The sequence below is a fragment of the Orbicella franksi genome, chromosome 4 (assembly GCF_964199315.1).
Source record: "Orbicella franksi chromosome 4, jaOrbFran1.1, whole genome shotgun sequence".
Lineage (NCBI taxonomy): Eukaryota > Metazoa > Cnidaria > Anthozoa > Scleractinia > Merulinidae > Orbicella > Orbicella franksi.
Window position 1 is genome coordinate 13,679,844 of NC_138148.1, and position 15,962 is coordinate 13,695,805.

At 38.6% G+C, this 15,962-nt stretch overlaps 1 protein-coding gene across 3 annotated transcripts; it reads left to right on the forward strand.

Moving 5' to 3' along the window:
- The first annotated feature begins 11 nt into the window (after positions 1-11).
- On the forward strand, positions 12-15,757 carry LOC145483453 (threonine aspartase 1-like). Of its 3 annotated transcripts, none has more exons than XM_081461960.1 (14): positions 12-192; positions 1,703-1,770; positions 2,620-2,688; positions 4,348-4,468; positions 4,663-4,747; positions 5,403-5,482; positions 6,478-6,587; positions 8,068-8,181; positions 9,428-9,503; positions 9,753-9,816; positions 11,393-11,439; positions 12,340-12,423; positions 13,136-13,218; positions 14,089-15,757. In XM_081461960.1, the coding sequence occupies exons 1-14, from the start codon at positions 111-113 to the stop codon at positions 14,167-14,169; spliced, it is 1,164 nt and encodes a 387-aa protein (XP_081318086.1). In that variant the 5' UTR covers positions 12-110; the 3' UTR covers positions 14,170-15,757. The 3 variants fall into 3 exon arrangements, with proteins under 3 accessions (XP_081318086.1, XP_081318087.1, XP_081318088.1); XM_081461961.1 differs by having other exon boundaries at positions 176-192; positions 801-1,770; XM_081461962.1 differs by lacking the exon at positions 12-192 and having other exon boundaries at positions 1,729-1,770; positions 2,604-2,688.
- The last annotated feature ends 205 nt before the right edge of the window (positions 15,758-15,962 follow it).

Sequence of the window (15,962 nt, forward strand, 5' to 3'; positions counted from 1 at the left end):
CAGTAGTCCTGGAAACCCATCTAACGTCATGTAATACAAGCACTTCCAAGATGGCGACCGAATTTTCAATAATAAAGCCTGAGGAAGCAAGAAAGTTCTCATGATTAGTTATGAAGCGAAAGGAAGAGATATGTAACAATTTGCGAGAAGAATCAAATCATTTGGGAGTTGGATTTGTCGCAGTTCACGTCGGTAAAGTACTCAGTCCAAATCACTTGAATATCTGTCTACCAGATTGCTTTGCATCATTATAAGCTAGCATCAACTGCAAACTGTGCAGCGATCACTCATTAGGTCCTCAATGTCCAGTATATTTACCTTCTGTGCTAATATTAACACGTAACATGAGTAACGGTTTTTTCATGGGTTGGCATCCGACGTAAATGGGTTTACCTACCATAAAATGACAATAATCAGGCGTAGACCAGGCCATTAAGTTATTTTCGTTCAATACGGTGGCCAGTTTTTTGCATTTGTTTACTTATTTATTTATCAGTGGTAGTTTATTTTGATTCTTTTTTTCCAGGAGTAAGCGCCCAAACAAGATATCGCAATGGATCTTATGTTTTGCTTTATTTATTTGCGTATTTATTGTTTAGAGAGCGAGGAAATCAAGTTTGAATATTGAACAAAACGCCACTATTGAAAGAAGGGTGCAAAGACCCCTGCCTTCGGCTTAGGATAATGGGTTAAATACGTGGTGCCATCTACAAAGCTTAAAAAAAGTGCCATCCAGTCATCCGGGACAAGTAAATTTTTTTTTCTAGGAAAGTAACTTTTCACTCCCACTTTCCCAACAGGCAGGGGATCAGGCAAGTCATCTGCCAACTAAATCATTAAAAGAACGAACTAGGACTTGCCCAGGGCAAGTAAAATTTTAGAGCTACTTGTCCAATGGCAAGCTGGAATTCAAGTGATTTTCAAATCCTGCTTCTACCCTGCAAGCAGGCTTTCCTATTTCTATTTCATGACCGGCCATGATGTACAAGCCAGGGGAAAAAAGCAAAGAGCCTGTATGGAAGCCGCTCAGTGTTGTTAATTCCACCTCTCTCAAAATGATAACTTGTCACACTCAGGTCAAGTTCCATGCATCAAATATGTACCAATAGAAAGGAGCAAAACATTAACAAACATAACAGCAAGTTGCACGTGGAGATTTTCTGCTCAAAAAAGATGACTGAAGAAAAGTGCAAAGAAAGCAAGCAATTGTTACCATGCATGTTTGCAAGTGTACTTTTAATGTTAAAGTATGGATCTGACATATCCTTTCACATTTCAACAGAAAGTTTATACAAAGTTTGATATGATGTCTGTTTGCTTAACTTACAGTACAAATAATTTTTGATGACTGACTCTGCAAAGCTCATAGACCAACTTAGAACAAAAAGATGGTACCATTTCCGGTGATAAGTTTACCCAACCCTTCAAGTTGTGGGGATGTTAGTCTATAGAGTTGAACCTAAGGACATAAAAGATTGTAAGCTTTTTAGAGATACCATCAGAGTAACATGACTTGATCATCATTGATTTAATAGCACTGAAACAGCTAGTGCTTAGTGTTAAGTTAAAAGATCATTGTGACGAAAGAATGTTGACCAAGATATTATCACCAAATGATGACATCAGACACACTTGTGCATGTACCAAAATGCTAGAGCCACTTTATATCTAATCTTTGATCTCTTTTGGTTTGTTGTTCAAGGTGCTGGGTATCACTCTGCCTCACATGAATTGAAGTATAAAGAGGCCTGTAGGGCTGCCTGCACTAAGGTACATGTACAATTTTGCTTTTCTGCAATATATTATAGGAATGAAAGTCTATTAATCTTCTTTCAGTTTTCTTTAGAAAGTACTGTAACATGTGATGCCCTTTTACCTTAAATAGCTACAGGCAAAGAGTATATTTGTTACTTATTGACAAGAAAGGAAGAAGATAGCATTACTGTGATGGTTGGTGAAATCAGCCAATCAGGGTTAAGTTTGACCACATGTTTTTCCACAGTATTGTAATGTATATATATATAGTGTGATGCCTTGTGTTACGTAAAACACATTTGTTCTGTTTTCTGGACATGGGCTGTATCAATAACAATACACATGAATGCACCTTTCAAGGGGTGATGAATGCTCCTTCAAAAACCAGAAGATCTTGCAAAATTTGTATCATTTTTATACCAGTTGTATTCACAGGTTTTCCAGTCTCATTTTCTTAGGGGGGTTATGTGCATTTCACAGTTTTTTTGCAAGGCTAAGAAAGTCCAGAAGTCGCAATCTCTCTGTTTGTTTTTGTTTTAACTGTGGTGTGAACATCTTAGAGTCTAAACGTGTCATGCTAGCATTTAAAATACCCATTGGTCTCACTCTCGCAATTTGATATTCAAAATGTCTCAGGTTTGCAAAGTCTCACATTTAACGTTTATCATCCCTCTGTCTTAATAGACATGACATAAGGATGTGTTAGGTCACTTCAGAATTTTCCACAAAATTTCATACTTTTATGAAAGCATCTCTTCTACATCATTCCATACAGTGTGTGTATATACATGTACTGGTTAAATGAACCATTTTATATTGAATGAGCTAGGCAATTTGAAACCCAACAGGTAAATTTCTTTCTAGGCTATGAAAGCTATCAAAAGAGGCTTCTCAGCCAAAGACGTTGTTACTATTGCTATAACAACTTTAGAGGTATGAAGTAATTTGTTAACATAGACATCATTTTCATTCAGAAATATATTACATGGATTTTTCTTTTTAAATCTATGCTATATCATTGCCCACATTGTCATTTCCTTCCTTTGTTGTGATTGGACAGGAGAAAGCCACTGATGTTTTGTTTTTAGATGTAAATTACTGTTTATACTAAGACATGCTGTACCATTGCCACTTGAGAAAGTTTTCTTTTTGACTTATTTTTTGCAACTTTCTGGTGGCTTCTGTTTTACATGTAATTTGCTAATTGAAATGCAAGAAGTGAGGTGCCTGATTAATTTTAATCATCATTTAGCTTATCTCTAGTTAGTCTCGGCTCCTAGTATCAATAATATGTAAATGATAACCAGTCAAAAATAGGTTGTAACGCTTGTAATAAAGATTTTCATAAATCTTTGTTTAGTTTATCTCTAGTAAATCTCTCTAGTAAAAGTTTTCTTTTTGACTTATTTTTTGCAACTTTCTGGTGGCTTCTGTTTTACATGTAATTTGCTAATTGAAATGCAAGAAGTAAGGTGCCTGATTAATTGTAATCCATCATTTAGCTTATCTCTAGTTAGTCTCAGCTCCTAGTATCAATAATATGTAAATGATAACCAGTCAAAAATAGGTTGTAACACTTGTAACGCTTGTAATAAAAACAACGGAAACAACTCATTAACCTGAAATTCATGGCTGTAAATGAATGAAAAACGAATGAAAGTTTTGTTGTTGTTGTTGTTGTTGTTGTTGTTGATGTTGTTGTTGAGGGAAGCAGAGTTAATGATAACATTTTTATTGGAGGGCCAACAAGGATCTTGACAGCTTTGCCTTCCACAGTTGTTACACTTTCATTACTGGCCAGTCCATTTGTCAAGTGGCATGTTGGTACAGGGGTGGCTTTTATATCATGGTTAGCATGCTACACTCCAGATCAAGTGGTCCAAGTTCTAGTCCTGATGGGCATCATGGCATTGTGTTCTTGAGCAAGACACTTTACACTCACACGGCCTTCTCCATCCAGGTGTTTTTAAATGGTACCCACAAATGTAATGCTGGCAGTAACCCTGTGATGGACTTGCCTCCCATCTAGGGGGAAGTAGAAATACTCCTAGTCACGTCATGGAACAGAAACTGGAATAAGCTCTGGCAGCTGTATGGACCACTGCCCTGACACAGACTTCACCTTTTTTTATTTGGCAATAGTACGGTGCATGCTGTAAAACCAGGAAGAGCCACCAGAGAGTCTTCTGCAGAATTGTTTTGATAGGAAACTGTATCTGTTATCTCTTACCTTATGTGCACAAAAAGTCTCACACCAGCCTGTGTAAAACTTTGATCTTTGCTGTCTCATGAGTACAAATGTACATGTATGCATGGGTTACTTTTAGCTCTTATTCAAGATAATCATCAGGTAGTGTATCACATTACTTAAGTGTCACTACTGTTAAGCTATTTCACATTATTTACACATTGTTAACCTGCTTGGTACATTGATAGTATTCATAAGTAGAGTAAGTGACTTTTGGTATTGTCCTGGTAATGTGGTTTGTTGGTTGTTAAATAAAATTCGGTACAGTAAAAACAATGAAAGGAGTTTGATGATCTTCACTATTATTGTACAGTGTGCATGTGTGTGTGTGTTTTTTTTTTCAGGATTTTCCTTGCACAAATGCAGGAATTGGCTCCAATCTCACCAAATCGGGTACGGTGGAATGTGATGCAAGTATCATGGATGGACAGTCCTTGACATTTGGAGCTGTTGGTGCTTTAAAAGGTCAGTTGAATGATGGTTTATTGTATTATGCAGAACAATATGAATTATGAAACAAAACAAATGTCTGAAAAACATCTTGTGTTAATAAAGCAAACACAGGTAATGATATTGGGAGAAACTCATATAATTTCACTTAAGGAACACATTAATAAAAGTATTGCATCATAATAACTGTACTTAACCTTGCTTTGTAGGAGTGAGGAATCCCATCCAAGTAGCTAGTAAAGTGTTAGAAGAAGAAATGAAAGGATCGTCAACCTTGGGTCTCATTCCTCCAATGTACGTTCTTAACTTGTACTCAGGTTGTATAGTTATGTATTTCTTTTTAAAACGAATGCAGCCTTTACAGAACTAAGTCGCATAAGGGGTTGGTGTTTATCACCAGATTCTGTAACCTGAAATCACTAGGATTAATTTTTCCTTTTGTGTGATATCCTTACTCATTGTGGCTGTCACTCAGAAGTTTTTACAGGTTTCCCCAACACTCTAGTATCACCCATTCTTTACTCCTTGTTGTAGAAGGGCTCTATGAGAGTCAATTGTCTTGCTAGAGAAAAACTTATTGGAACATTCTCGAACTGAAAAATGTTTTTAAAACACACACATTTGACTGCCTAAACTGCAGTCTTCAATGGGTAAAATAATAAAAGAGGTGCTAACACTTCTAAAATATAGCGTGATAAATAGAATCCATTAGATTAAAATTATGGAACTCAACTGAAGATTTTTTGCCAAAACAAATGCTGTATTGTCCTTATTAAGTAGTGGATGAGAGTTATTCTCTAAACTGGGGTTGTCATCAGATGCCCAGATTCCCAAAACCAACTTATGCAAAAATTGCCTTATAGCTGGAGTTATCATGTCTGCTTAGTTTTTTACATTGCTGATAACACGTTAAGCTGATTGCTATTTTTTGACAGTGATATATTTTCAGTTTTCTTGCAGGAGAAGGAGCATTTCAATGGGCAATGGAACATGGTTTAACCACATGTCCTGATGAAGACTTGATAACAGGTGACTGTTTTAATCTCATGCTTATATGGTCATATGCTTGGTGTTAAGGATTATTGTTTCCTCTTTTTTGGCTTGCTCCCAGTAACGATATATTAAGTGTTATATTACAGGATTTTACTTGCTCTCTTCTTTCGTTTTTTAATTAGAGGTAACACACCTTGCAGAATGGAAGCAAAAAAAATTTTGAAGTGTGTAGGTGTTCAACATTAGCCATAAATACTAGCTCAGGTTGAATGCAGTAGACAAGATTGATTGATAGCATCTGAGAGAGCATAACAAGGTAATAATGCGGGTGCACCACCAAGGAATGGTGTAACAGACTGGTGAGGCAAACAAATTTCAGGTGGGGAGGGGTGGGGAGGGGTGTGTACCCCCTGCACCCTCCCCCTAGATCCGCCCTTGTATTGAACCAAAAAGAAAAACATGCCAAGCAAAAAGACAATAATGATGTACATTGTTAAAGCATAATAGGTCAACCATAATAGATAAGGTCAATGGAATGCACAAAAATATTGAGTACCGTACTCTCCCATTTCCAGCTTGGTATACTCATACCTCTTGAAAGCTATGAAATTTTGTTTGTTCATTATTTAACAACAGGGGCAGTTAAACCTGAATCTTGGAGACTGAAGACCCAGCACCAACCATTTATTTGAAACCATAATTTATTTACAGACCTGGGTCTCAACGCCTGTGTTAATGAAAAGTAACAAAATCATAGAATGTTCATCTATGTTCAATATTAACTGAGTGGTCAATAAAAAATACTGAATTTCAATATTGATGATTGCTTTGGTAAAGGGAAATAACAGTAAATTATCCTTGCAAATGATTAATTAATTAATTAATCTGACCTGTCGGCTGCCTCCTCATTCTAATTTCTTTGACAAGACAGTGGAGATTTCAAAGAAGCAAACGGAGCACTAACACTTGTAATCCCATGTTTCCCTGTCTGTGCTTGTCATTAATTTTAACTGCTGATTTATTTACTATAGAGAGAAGCACCCAAACATGGCAGAAGTGCAAAGCCAGGCTTGAGTCATCGCAGAGTGCTGTACATGAACACAAAAGATGTCGGCTAGAAAACCTTTGTGATTTGTCAAATGTAAGTACCCAACCACCTGTTTGTACCAGAATTCTTCTGGGCACACTCTGCATGTTTTGTAAATACCTTCATTGGAGAATAGAGTGACTGTTGTATTCTAAAAGACTGAGAGATCTGTAATAAATGCATGGTCTCCAAGGTGGAGTTAGTAAATAAACCCCTTCAGGCGGCTGGTATGTCAGCTGATAATGTCCGTGGCTGAGAGATTGTCTGAAAAATGAATATTTGGCCGAGAAGTGAAGCTTCAAGGGCAAATGTGAAATTTTGAGGACAATCTCTCAGCCAAGGACATTATCAGCCGAAATACCAGCAGGCCAGAAAGGGGTTTATTTATTTTATAACCCTCCCATTAATTTTCATATCACAATTAAACCACTCGTAAACATGGTAAAAAAGCCAGTGGTGATCTGATGGGGAATGCACGTGATTGACGGAAGCAAGCAAGTACATTTGATTGGTCTAACTAACTTTATTTCCACCGTGATTGGACCAAAACTTGACAAGCTGTCACGTGAAATTAACTCTCGTAACACCCCGTAGATCAAAAACTCAAAAACTTGATGTACTTTCCAGAACAGCATTTGCAACCAGCTATTTAATGTCACTATCGCTGTACTCAATAAAGCGAGTTTGGTCTCCCTCCATGTAAAATAAGAGAAAGGAAAATTTGAAACTCTATTGTTGACCATGTTTCTCTTCGATGGAAGCAATCGGAGGACAAATATCAACACAGGCGGGGATTATTGCATGATGACTGTCCTGTGAGTTTTCACCATGTGACATAAAGTAACCAATAAAATCATGCCAACCAATAACCAATAAAATCACCCGGTGGGTTATAATATTTAATAATCGTCACAAGCATTTATGCAAGGTGTAATATTTAAGCTGTGTAAAGTCTGCGTGCGAGCCAAGTGGCCCATCAGGCCGGAGCTTATCCTGTTTCTGTAACATGAAGCGACTAGGAGTATTTCTACTCCCCCCTGGATGGGATGCTAGTCCATCACAGGGTTACCCCCAGTACTAAGTTCACCGGTACCCATTTATACACCTGGGTGGAGGGAGGCACTGTGAGAGTAAAGTGTCTTGCCCAAGAACACAACACAATGTCCCCGACCAGGGCTCAAACCCGGACTGCTATATCCAGAGACGAGCGCACTAACCATGAGGCTACCGCGCCTCCCACAATTTAAGCTGTTTGACAGCAAAATATAAAACTGCCAAAAATAGGTCAAGTAATGAATAAAATCCTTTCTTAATAAACACCATGCCTGAGGAAACTGTTAGAGTCAAATAAATGGCAGGTCCACCTCACCAAGTTTGATGAATGACAGGAGAATTTTAATCAAGAACATTTGGTACTGGATTGTTTTTAAGAAGAAAAACTAAAGTTGAAAATTGCTAAGAATCTTTAGTTTAAAAGTAAAGTTACATTGTTGCCATCTTAGTTATAATTAGTAAACTTGTGGTCCCTGTCTAGGAAGATGACAATATGGATACTGTTGGCACAGTGTGTATGGATACACATGGGCATCTCTGTGCTGGTGTGTCTAGTGGTGGTGTGGTTTACAAAACACCTGGTCGTATTGGTCAGGTTAGCCTTCACTTGCCACTGTATTGTGACTATAGAGACCCGTTAAGGTCAGCAAACACACGGCTCCTTTTTTCTGAGAACAATTTTATTTTTGTTAGTTTTACATCGAGCAAAATTCTCCTTGACCCTTTCAAAAGCTCTACTTGACTGCCTTTTCAAACCTCTACCAAAACACATGACCATATTAACATACAACTGATTAGTTTTAAAGGTTAGTGTGAAGTAAACATGCACGCCCAAATTGTGTGACATTTCAGCTGGTAGGGGGACCATTATATTTTAATGACTGCAGGGTGCACTAAAGCCTCTCCCTGTTGTTGTCTGGGGCACATAGAAATTTGATTTGGACAAGTAAATCTCTGTCATGATTTGTCTGAGCAGCATGCATGCTTCTGGTGCATACAAATGCTATTTAAAAGAAAATGAAAATTGACTTGACTTTGCCGAGATATTAATTTACCCAGTGATGAAAAGGGGGGTCTTATCCAAATGATTCGCGCTTACATAGCAAAGCATTACTGAAATTTGAAGGCTACAAATGCACAGGTAATGGTTTTATTTTTGTACTGGTTGCCAACAGTCAGCAACAGTCAAACTGCAGAGCAAATAAAAGAATTGCATTTGCAATATGAAATTACACTTGAAAGGCTAGAAATATTCACAACAAAATATTACTTACAATTCTGTTTGGTAAATCCATACATCTTTACACAGCTCTTTACATGTTCTTTTAGCGGATGTGTTCAGTTGATTGTTAGGCAAGCATTTAAATACATTCCACCTATTTATATAAAAAGGCTAATTCGTCCCCAGATCCTTTGGGACTGTATTTTGGCACCAAAACGGTACAGCAACACAAAAAGTTATTTACTTAAAGTATAAGTTGAAATTTTTTACTGCACCAAGCGCAAATCACAAACTCTATGTTCTTTCTTTATTTGTTTCTCTTTTTGAGAAAATACCTTGGACAAGCATGTTTTGATTTCAGACATCCAAGTTATTCTCTGATTGTTGTCTCAAGGACAAACGAATCATGAAATTGATTTCTAATTCTGCTGCTTAAAAGACTCAGACGCAGAAGGATCAGAATTCTCCCCAACCTCGTTCCCAGTTTCTTTCTGATCTTCCTGCCCTCCAGAGTGAGAGAGGAGGGTGGAGGATGTAAGACCCTGGGAACGAAGTTGAATTATCCATGTCAATGTAATTTGTGATCCTCACAAGCAATTTGATCTATCTATTCAATCAGGCAGCTGTGTATGGCAGTGGCTGTTGGGCAACAACACTTGAAGCTAACCAAGTGGGTGTGGCCTGCTGTACATCAGGTCTGGTTGATTTTTTTTATTTTCGTACTATGATTATTATTATTATTGTTACAGTAGAATCCTGGTAATCCAGTTAATAATGGGCCATGAAATCATGGTGGAGTAACAGTCTGAACGTATCAGTCATTCACATACAAGATTTTGTTGGTGATGTTTATGTATTGAAGGCCAGTGTTTTTTACTTTATTTTGTACCAGTTGAGAACATTAATAGTGACTGTGCAATGATTCAACTCCAAATGACTTGTAGGTTGTGGAGAGCATTTGATTAAGACCATGCTGGCAAACGAATGTGCAACGTTGGCTTTAACGAAGTAAGCAGATCATTGTTTCTTTTATTTTCATAAGGCGACTTGTTATATGCAAACTTCTCTGTATTACCATGGAAGGCTGCTTACCACACCACTGTGGACAGCTTCTTTTGTGTTAAGTATTTCTAGCCAATCAGAAAAGGCTCTCCAGTTTTTTTAGCCAATCAGAACCATAGGAATAAACTAGTGTGCGTTTTCCCGCGCTTGGCGCTAGTGAAATGTTGTTGCCTCATACTCTGACTGGTCTATTCCGAGTGTAAGGTTATTTGTGTCACGTCCTACACAGACATTCTTATTGCCCATCAGGCAGTCCTCTCCATCATGGGGTAGAAAGATTGCGTGACAAGCTGAAAGGGAGAAATCAGAAATCGTGGCGATTTTCCGTTCCCGCAGACAAAGCACTGCTCTCCAGAGTTAGATTCCCCCAGTTGTCAGTCCAAGAGTACGTTCAGTCAAAACTTTACCGTGTTTCCAGGAAACACCTATCGTCACAACTGTTTGTCGAATTAGTTGTTTTCCAGTAATTCATTTGTTATCCCGTACGACGTAAAGTAAAACATAGAGATAGCTGAAAAAGGGTAACTGATCAGATAGGATATTTTCCTTTTGCTTGGTCTTATCGCAAGTAGCCTGGATCTAGATGCTGCATTGCTAAACAATAACACCTGACGTTGTCGAATATTAGTTCGCTTGTTGAAAGTCTATATAAGTCTCATTGTCAACTTTATAGGAAAGCTGACAACACATTTACTGCATGAATGGAACCTTTTACAACTCAGATTATTATCTAAAAGTGCCAAAAATAAACAGGTATTTGAACAAATTCCTATTTTTAAAAAACCTTTGCCGTCAGATTAGAAGCTTCAGTTTTACTGGCAGGTGAGCTAAGAGCGCACACTTCGAACCAAACAGTAAAGCGGAAAAATATGCTCATAAGACAGACAGGTCCTACAGTAAACCACAATTTGGTAACACTTCTCCTAATAAATGGCGAACCTATCGCTGTTAAATGTTTTATTTCTTTATTTCTTTATTTTTTTTTTGTGCCTTGCTTGGAAAGTAGCGTAGGCCAACTGACATAGAGCTGAAGTTAAAGAGGTTTCCAATGACATCTAATCCAATTTCGCCCGTCTCTGGAGGTGTGTTAAAATCGAATACTTCAGCAACGGAAAAACAATTTGCGCGTTGTTAGTTTTGCAAATTTGTTATGTGTAACAAGTGCTTTCTCATGCTAGCTTTGCTGAGTAAAAAGAAAATTAATTGCATTTCTTTATACTCTCTAGAGTATGCTGTACTTTTGGAATTGAACCAAATGACTAGCTTATGTAGTAGAGAATAAAGGCTTCAGTTTTGAGTTAGCGGAAGACCTCAGGCAAATTGTTTATAGACTCGAAGACATAAGTTCCCACATTTTCTCACAATGATCGTATGGAATGTTGTTGTACAACTGAGAGGTTTGTAATCTGTAGAGTCGCAACCTCTATGGCTAGGTTCTTTTTTTCTCGCAACCTGTCGCAAATTGACAAAATTTCAATAGAGTTAAGGACTATACCACTTTCATTTGTGTTTCCGTCTCCAGGGATGCAGTCAGTGCTGTTCAACAGGGACTTGGTGACAGATTTTTAGGTAAGAGCTTAGCATGTGTCTACTATATCTCGAAACAAATTCTGATTGGTATGGGAAGTGGGATTTAACCCCACAAATACGACCACTGGCGGCCAATAAAAACCATGTTCACATTGACATTAATTTGCCCGCATAGTGTATTAGCTAAACACACGGGATTAAACGATGATATTGGCATATTCCTTTGAAAAAGAGTGGATGAAGAGTAAGAGGGTTAATCGTCATGTAGGCGTTGTTGGGAAGGTAATCCCTCACAAGTTATTTTTAGACACTCGAGCGTTGCTTGTATGTTTTCGCGGAGAAGCCACTTGGACTATCCAGGTGAGTAAAATCTGCATGACCGGGATAGCGTTTTCTACTCCCTCTTGGGACTTCCTTAACCGACAGTGATCAAAAAAACACTTGAGAGGGATTTCCTTTGGTATAAGACCATTATGAGAGATTAAGGGTGCTTACCATATGTCAGAATACACCTGTTGAGATGACTTTTCAGCAATGGTGGGGTTTTTCCAAAATCAACAACCCAACCGAATAAGATGGTGCTTACCACTTACAATTCGAATTACCGTAATTGTTTTTGGTTGATGAGAGACTGGAAACTGGAAATTTAGCAAATTCGTAAGGAAATTTCCGCCCTTCCGTTCCGGACGGGAAAAGAATGTCAACCTCTGGAGGTAGTCTATAATTTTCGAAGGGATTTTCTGGAAAATGACTATTCCATTTGACCTTCAACCAAAATTTCCGGATTTTTTGCCAAGTGGTAAGAACCCTTACTCTCTTGCCCTTCATCCTCTTTCACTTTGAATAATTTCACGACAGGTGTAACTTAGTTCTGAATTCCTGACGACTTTTTTTCATAGTGCAGTGAACGCAACTGACACTTTCCTGGCTTTTTCTCAGGTTCAACTTTCCTTTCATCAGTGGAAAAGAAATTAGGAGGGGTGTTGCTGCTACGAGTGGAGGGAGGGGCTGAGGGTGCGAATGGTAGGTTTTCAAAACGTTGAAATGTTAGTGTTGCAGTTTGCCGTTATGACATGGTTGATGACGTGTTTTTCAGTTTGTGCAATCATAGTTAATAGAGGGGAATGGTTATGAGACCCGGCAAACATCAAAGGAGCAAACAAAGATGCCAAGATTTATGTTGGAAGGTCCACGACTGTGCACAATCTTTTGTTCTGTGTTCATACACTATGCATGATTTACGTAATCAAAACGTTTCTATTGGTTAGTTCCTCGGTCAGTAGTAAACAACTATTGTGTTTTGTGCACGGTCAAGGCCAAAAAAGAGAACAAAAACTTTATTAACTATGGTGCAATATAGAAAGAAAGAGTGTATCAATTTAGAATATTGAAAGGCTGAGTAACCTATGATTAGGCGAATTTTCTCCCCTCTTATATCACGGCATTTTAGTAAATAAAACTGCGGAAATAAACTCTCCTGATCACAGGTTAATATATTGAAGTCTTGTGAAGTTTCGAGCCTGTACAGATTCACCCGTGTTCCTGGATATTTTATTTTGTCCTTAAAATTTAACTTACTCAGTTATGTAAATGTAGGTCGATTCCAGTTTGGGAACAAGACTTATTGCAACTTCTTCCCATCTTTGCTCGATTGTACATGTTATTTCCTCACGGTGTAAAGATTGCTTGGCTGAGAACAGGAATTTGGTTACCAAACGTTTTTGTTTTACTGTAGACTGTACTGTTGATCTGGTCTGGGGTCACACCACACAGAGCATGTGCATTGGCTACATGGCAGAACAAGATGAAAAACCAAAGGTAAAAAATGAAACTTTATTCATTTCACCTGCCCTCTGCTCCTCGAAGACACAAATTAAAGAGTTAATGGGACTCACGGACATCAACTGAAAGTCAAACGTTGTCTTCGTTGGCGCGTTATATCGACTATGAAACAAAAAACCCGGTACTGACCGTGGTTCACAATAATAGGTTCTCAGAGCGGTTTTCGATCGAGTATCGTAAAACCAACAAGTAAATGTTAAAAGTATTGTTAAAAAGACGCCTAATGGCGGTATAAATCAACCGACGTTTCGGCATTACTGCCTTCTTCAGGGTGTTTAAGCTGCCACAGCTTTAACACCCTGAAGAACGCAGTAATGCCGAAACGTCGGTTGATTTATACCGCCATTAAGCGTCTTTAACATTTATATTACTTGTAGTTTAAAAGACGCTACGCAGTTTCTTCAATACTATCGTAAAACCAAAACTAAACCAATTACTTGCCAGTTAGACTACTCAGCCAATCTTCAACCGTAGTAAAACGAAAACCTAAGTAATTGCCTGATTACTTTCGACACTCAATAGAAAACCGCTCTGAGATTTCCCGAAGTCACAACAGTTTCACTTTTATGAACACAAAGAAGCTCTGTTATTTAACTGATGGGTCCGATTCTGAAGCTGAGCTCCAAGAAATGTGATAGTCCAGCCGAACGACACAGTTTTCGTAGGTGCGAAACTAATATTTGGTTTCATTTGGATTTGACCCTACGTTGAAGCTCATCTAGTCACAAAATGACAGTCACATTTGTTTGATCCATATGGACCACCAAGCGCTTAGTTTTAAGAGTATATTTAGTGGATAGCTGAGCGCTCCGTCTAACAATTACATGTCCTTTCTTTGTATTGAAGGTGCGGTTGTCTCGCACAGAGAAAGGACAGCAAGATCCACTGTTAGTTGAGGGCACGGTCTACAGGTTACCTCATCGATGACGTTTGTGTTTCTAATCAAATGAAATTAGAAGTCGGGACATCTGATTGTTCATCTACGAATGTTCTTTTATAAAGCACTTTGTTGCAAAGTAACATCGATCAAGAACGCCAAGTCGCTGGTGTTAAGCTTTCGCTCATTTTCCCCGTTTTCAAAGCCAAGCAAACTCGAACGTGTAACGCAACTCGTAATCGCCTTTCCGACCACTGGTCACGGGGTCTGGGTACGAGATTAAAACAAGCTCTCAAGGTTCGCTTGTTTCGTAAAGCTTACTCGGTAAGAACGAAGACAAGATTAGAAACAAAGGAGAATATTGGAAATTCGTTCTTTGGAGAGTTATTCTAAATCTAGGTAGAATACTCAATTTTATGTACAGCATAATATCTGATATCAGGTGGTACAAATTGTAATTAGAGGTGTGAATTTTGACCATCAAATCGAAGTGAGTGGTTTTCTTGTCATGTCTATTTTATCACGCCATATTATTTTCGGCATGCGAATGGAAGTTTCAATTTTAATGCCGACTGCAAACAAACGACAGGAAAATAGTGAATATTTTCTATCCCAACAGATGAATTGTCTTAACTGGCCTCCAGTTTTTTGTTTTGTTTTGTTTTGTTTTGTTTTTTTTCATACGAGTAGTATGAGAGGCATCATATGAGGAATTACAATATAGCTGGTGGATGCCGATTTGTGTTTTTTCCAGCGAAAACACCACCTCTTGTTAGTTGTGAACATTCTCTCTTCCTCGCCCTATATACTAAACCAAACAGAAAATGGTGTTTCCATGTTTTCTAAGAACATAATACATATTTGAGGTCTTGAAAAACTGCTAGACGAACCCTTGTTCCCCTTGTGCGTCCACTAACAGTTGTTATAGACCTTAAACGCGTATTATTCCTTAGGCAACACGGAACACCATCTATTATTTGGTGAGGATAATCTGATCATTTCCTTGACTCCTGTTACCCTTACGCTCACTAATTCAATATAAGAATAACAAGGTTATATCCTTCAAAACGTGGGAGCAGAAAAATAAGACGAAAATACGTACCCCTGGGCGGGATATTGTTTTTGAAAGAAAAAACGTGTAGTGGACTCAAGTCGAAATCAACTTCCCTTTCAATAACAGGCTTGTATCACGAGGGTCCCTCGGTGACCTACGACTACCACCATATAAAAATATACAATGTTAGCAAATGGAAAGCAAACTGAGGAGCATTTTTCGTTAGATATCGTCGTTGAAGAGAGGTGGCTGTCAGTGGAGGTTCAACTGAGTTTGTATTGAAGGCCAGTGCCACTGTTTGCTAGTTTCATCTTAATTTTGCAGCGGTTCAGAGTATTATAGTGACTGCATGTTCACCTCTACCTCGATTAGGATCACTACCTTGTTCGTGGTGGGGTGGCTTGTGTGTTCCAATGACTCCTAGAGCTACGTGGGCGGGGGTCTTGTACTCCTGGTAGGGTCACCCATGCCGAACAGGTCGAAGGGCAGGAGCCAGACGAAGAGTGATCCCCTGGTCCTCCAGGTTGGGGGTTGGGCTGAGGGTTGATAACCCTCTCCCGTAAAAAAAAAAAAAAACTTAAAAACATATCACAGAAACCAGAAGGAGAGAGAATTTACTGCAACATCAAGGAGACGCTGTGGCCGTACTTCGTGAGAGGAAACCAATGACGCACGGGGACCAGACCCAACAGGACGTCCCCGGGCCGGCTAGCCCACTACACCCTTCAAGCTGAAAGTTTGCAACTGGAATGATCGAACGCTTTACGGAAGTGGCAACATCGCACAGGC

Excerpts from the sequence above, each read along its gene's own strand:
- LOC145483453 (XM_081461960.1), top strand. The coding sequence starts at position 111 with ATGAAGCGAAAGGAAGAGATATGTAACAATTTGCGAGAAGAATCAAAT. Across the intron at positions 193-1,702 it reads ATTTGTCGCAGTTCACGTCG|GTGCTGGGTATCACTCTGCC; the intron begins GTAAAGTACTCA and ends TTGTTGTTCAAG. Across the intron at positions 4,469-4,662 it reads AGCTGTTGGTGCTTTAAAAG|GAGTGAGGAATCCCATCCAA; the intron begins GTCAGTTGAATG and ends CTTGCTTTGTAG.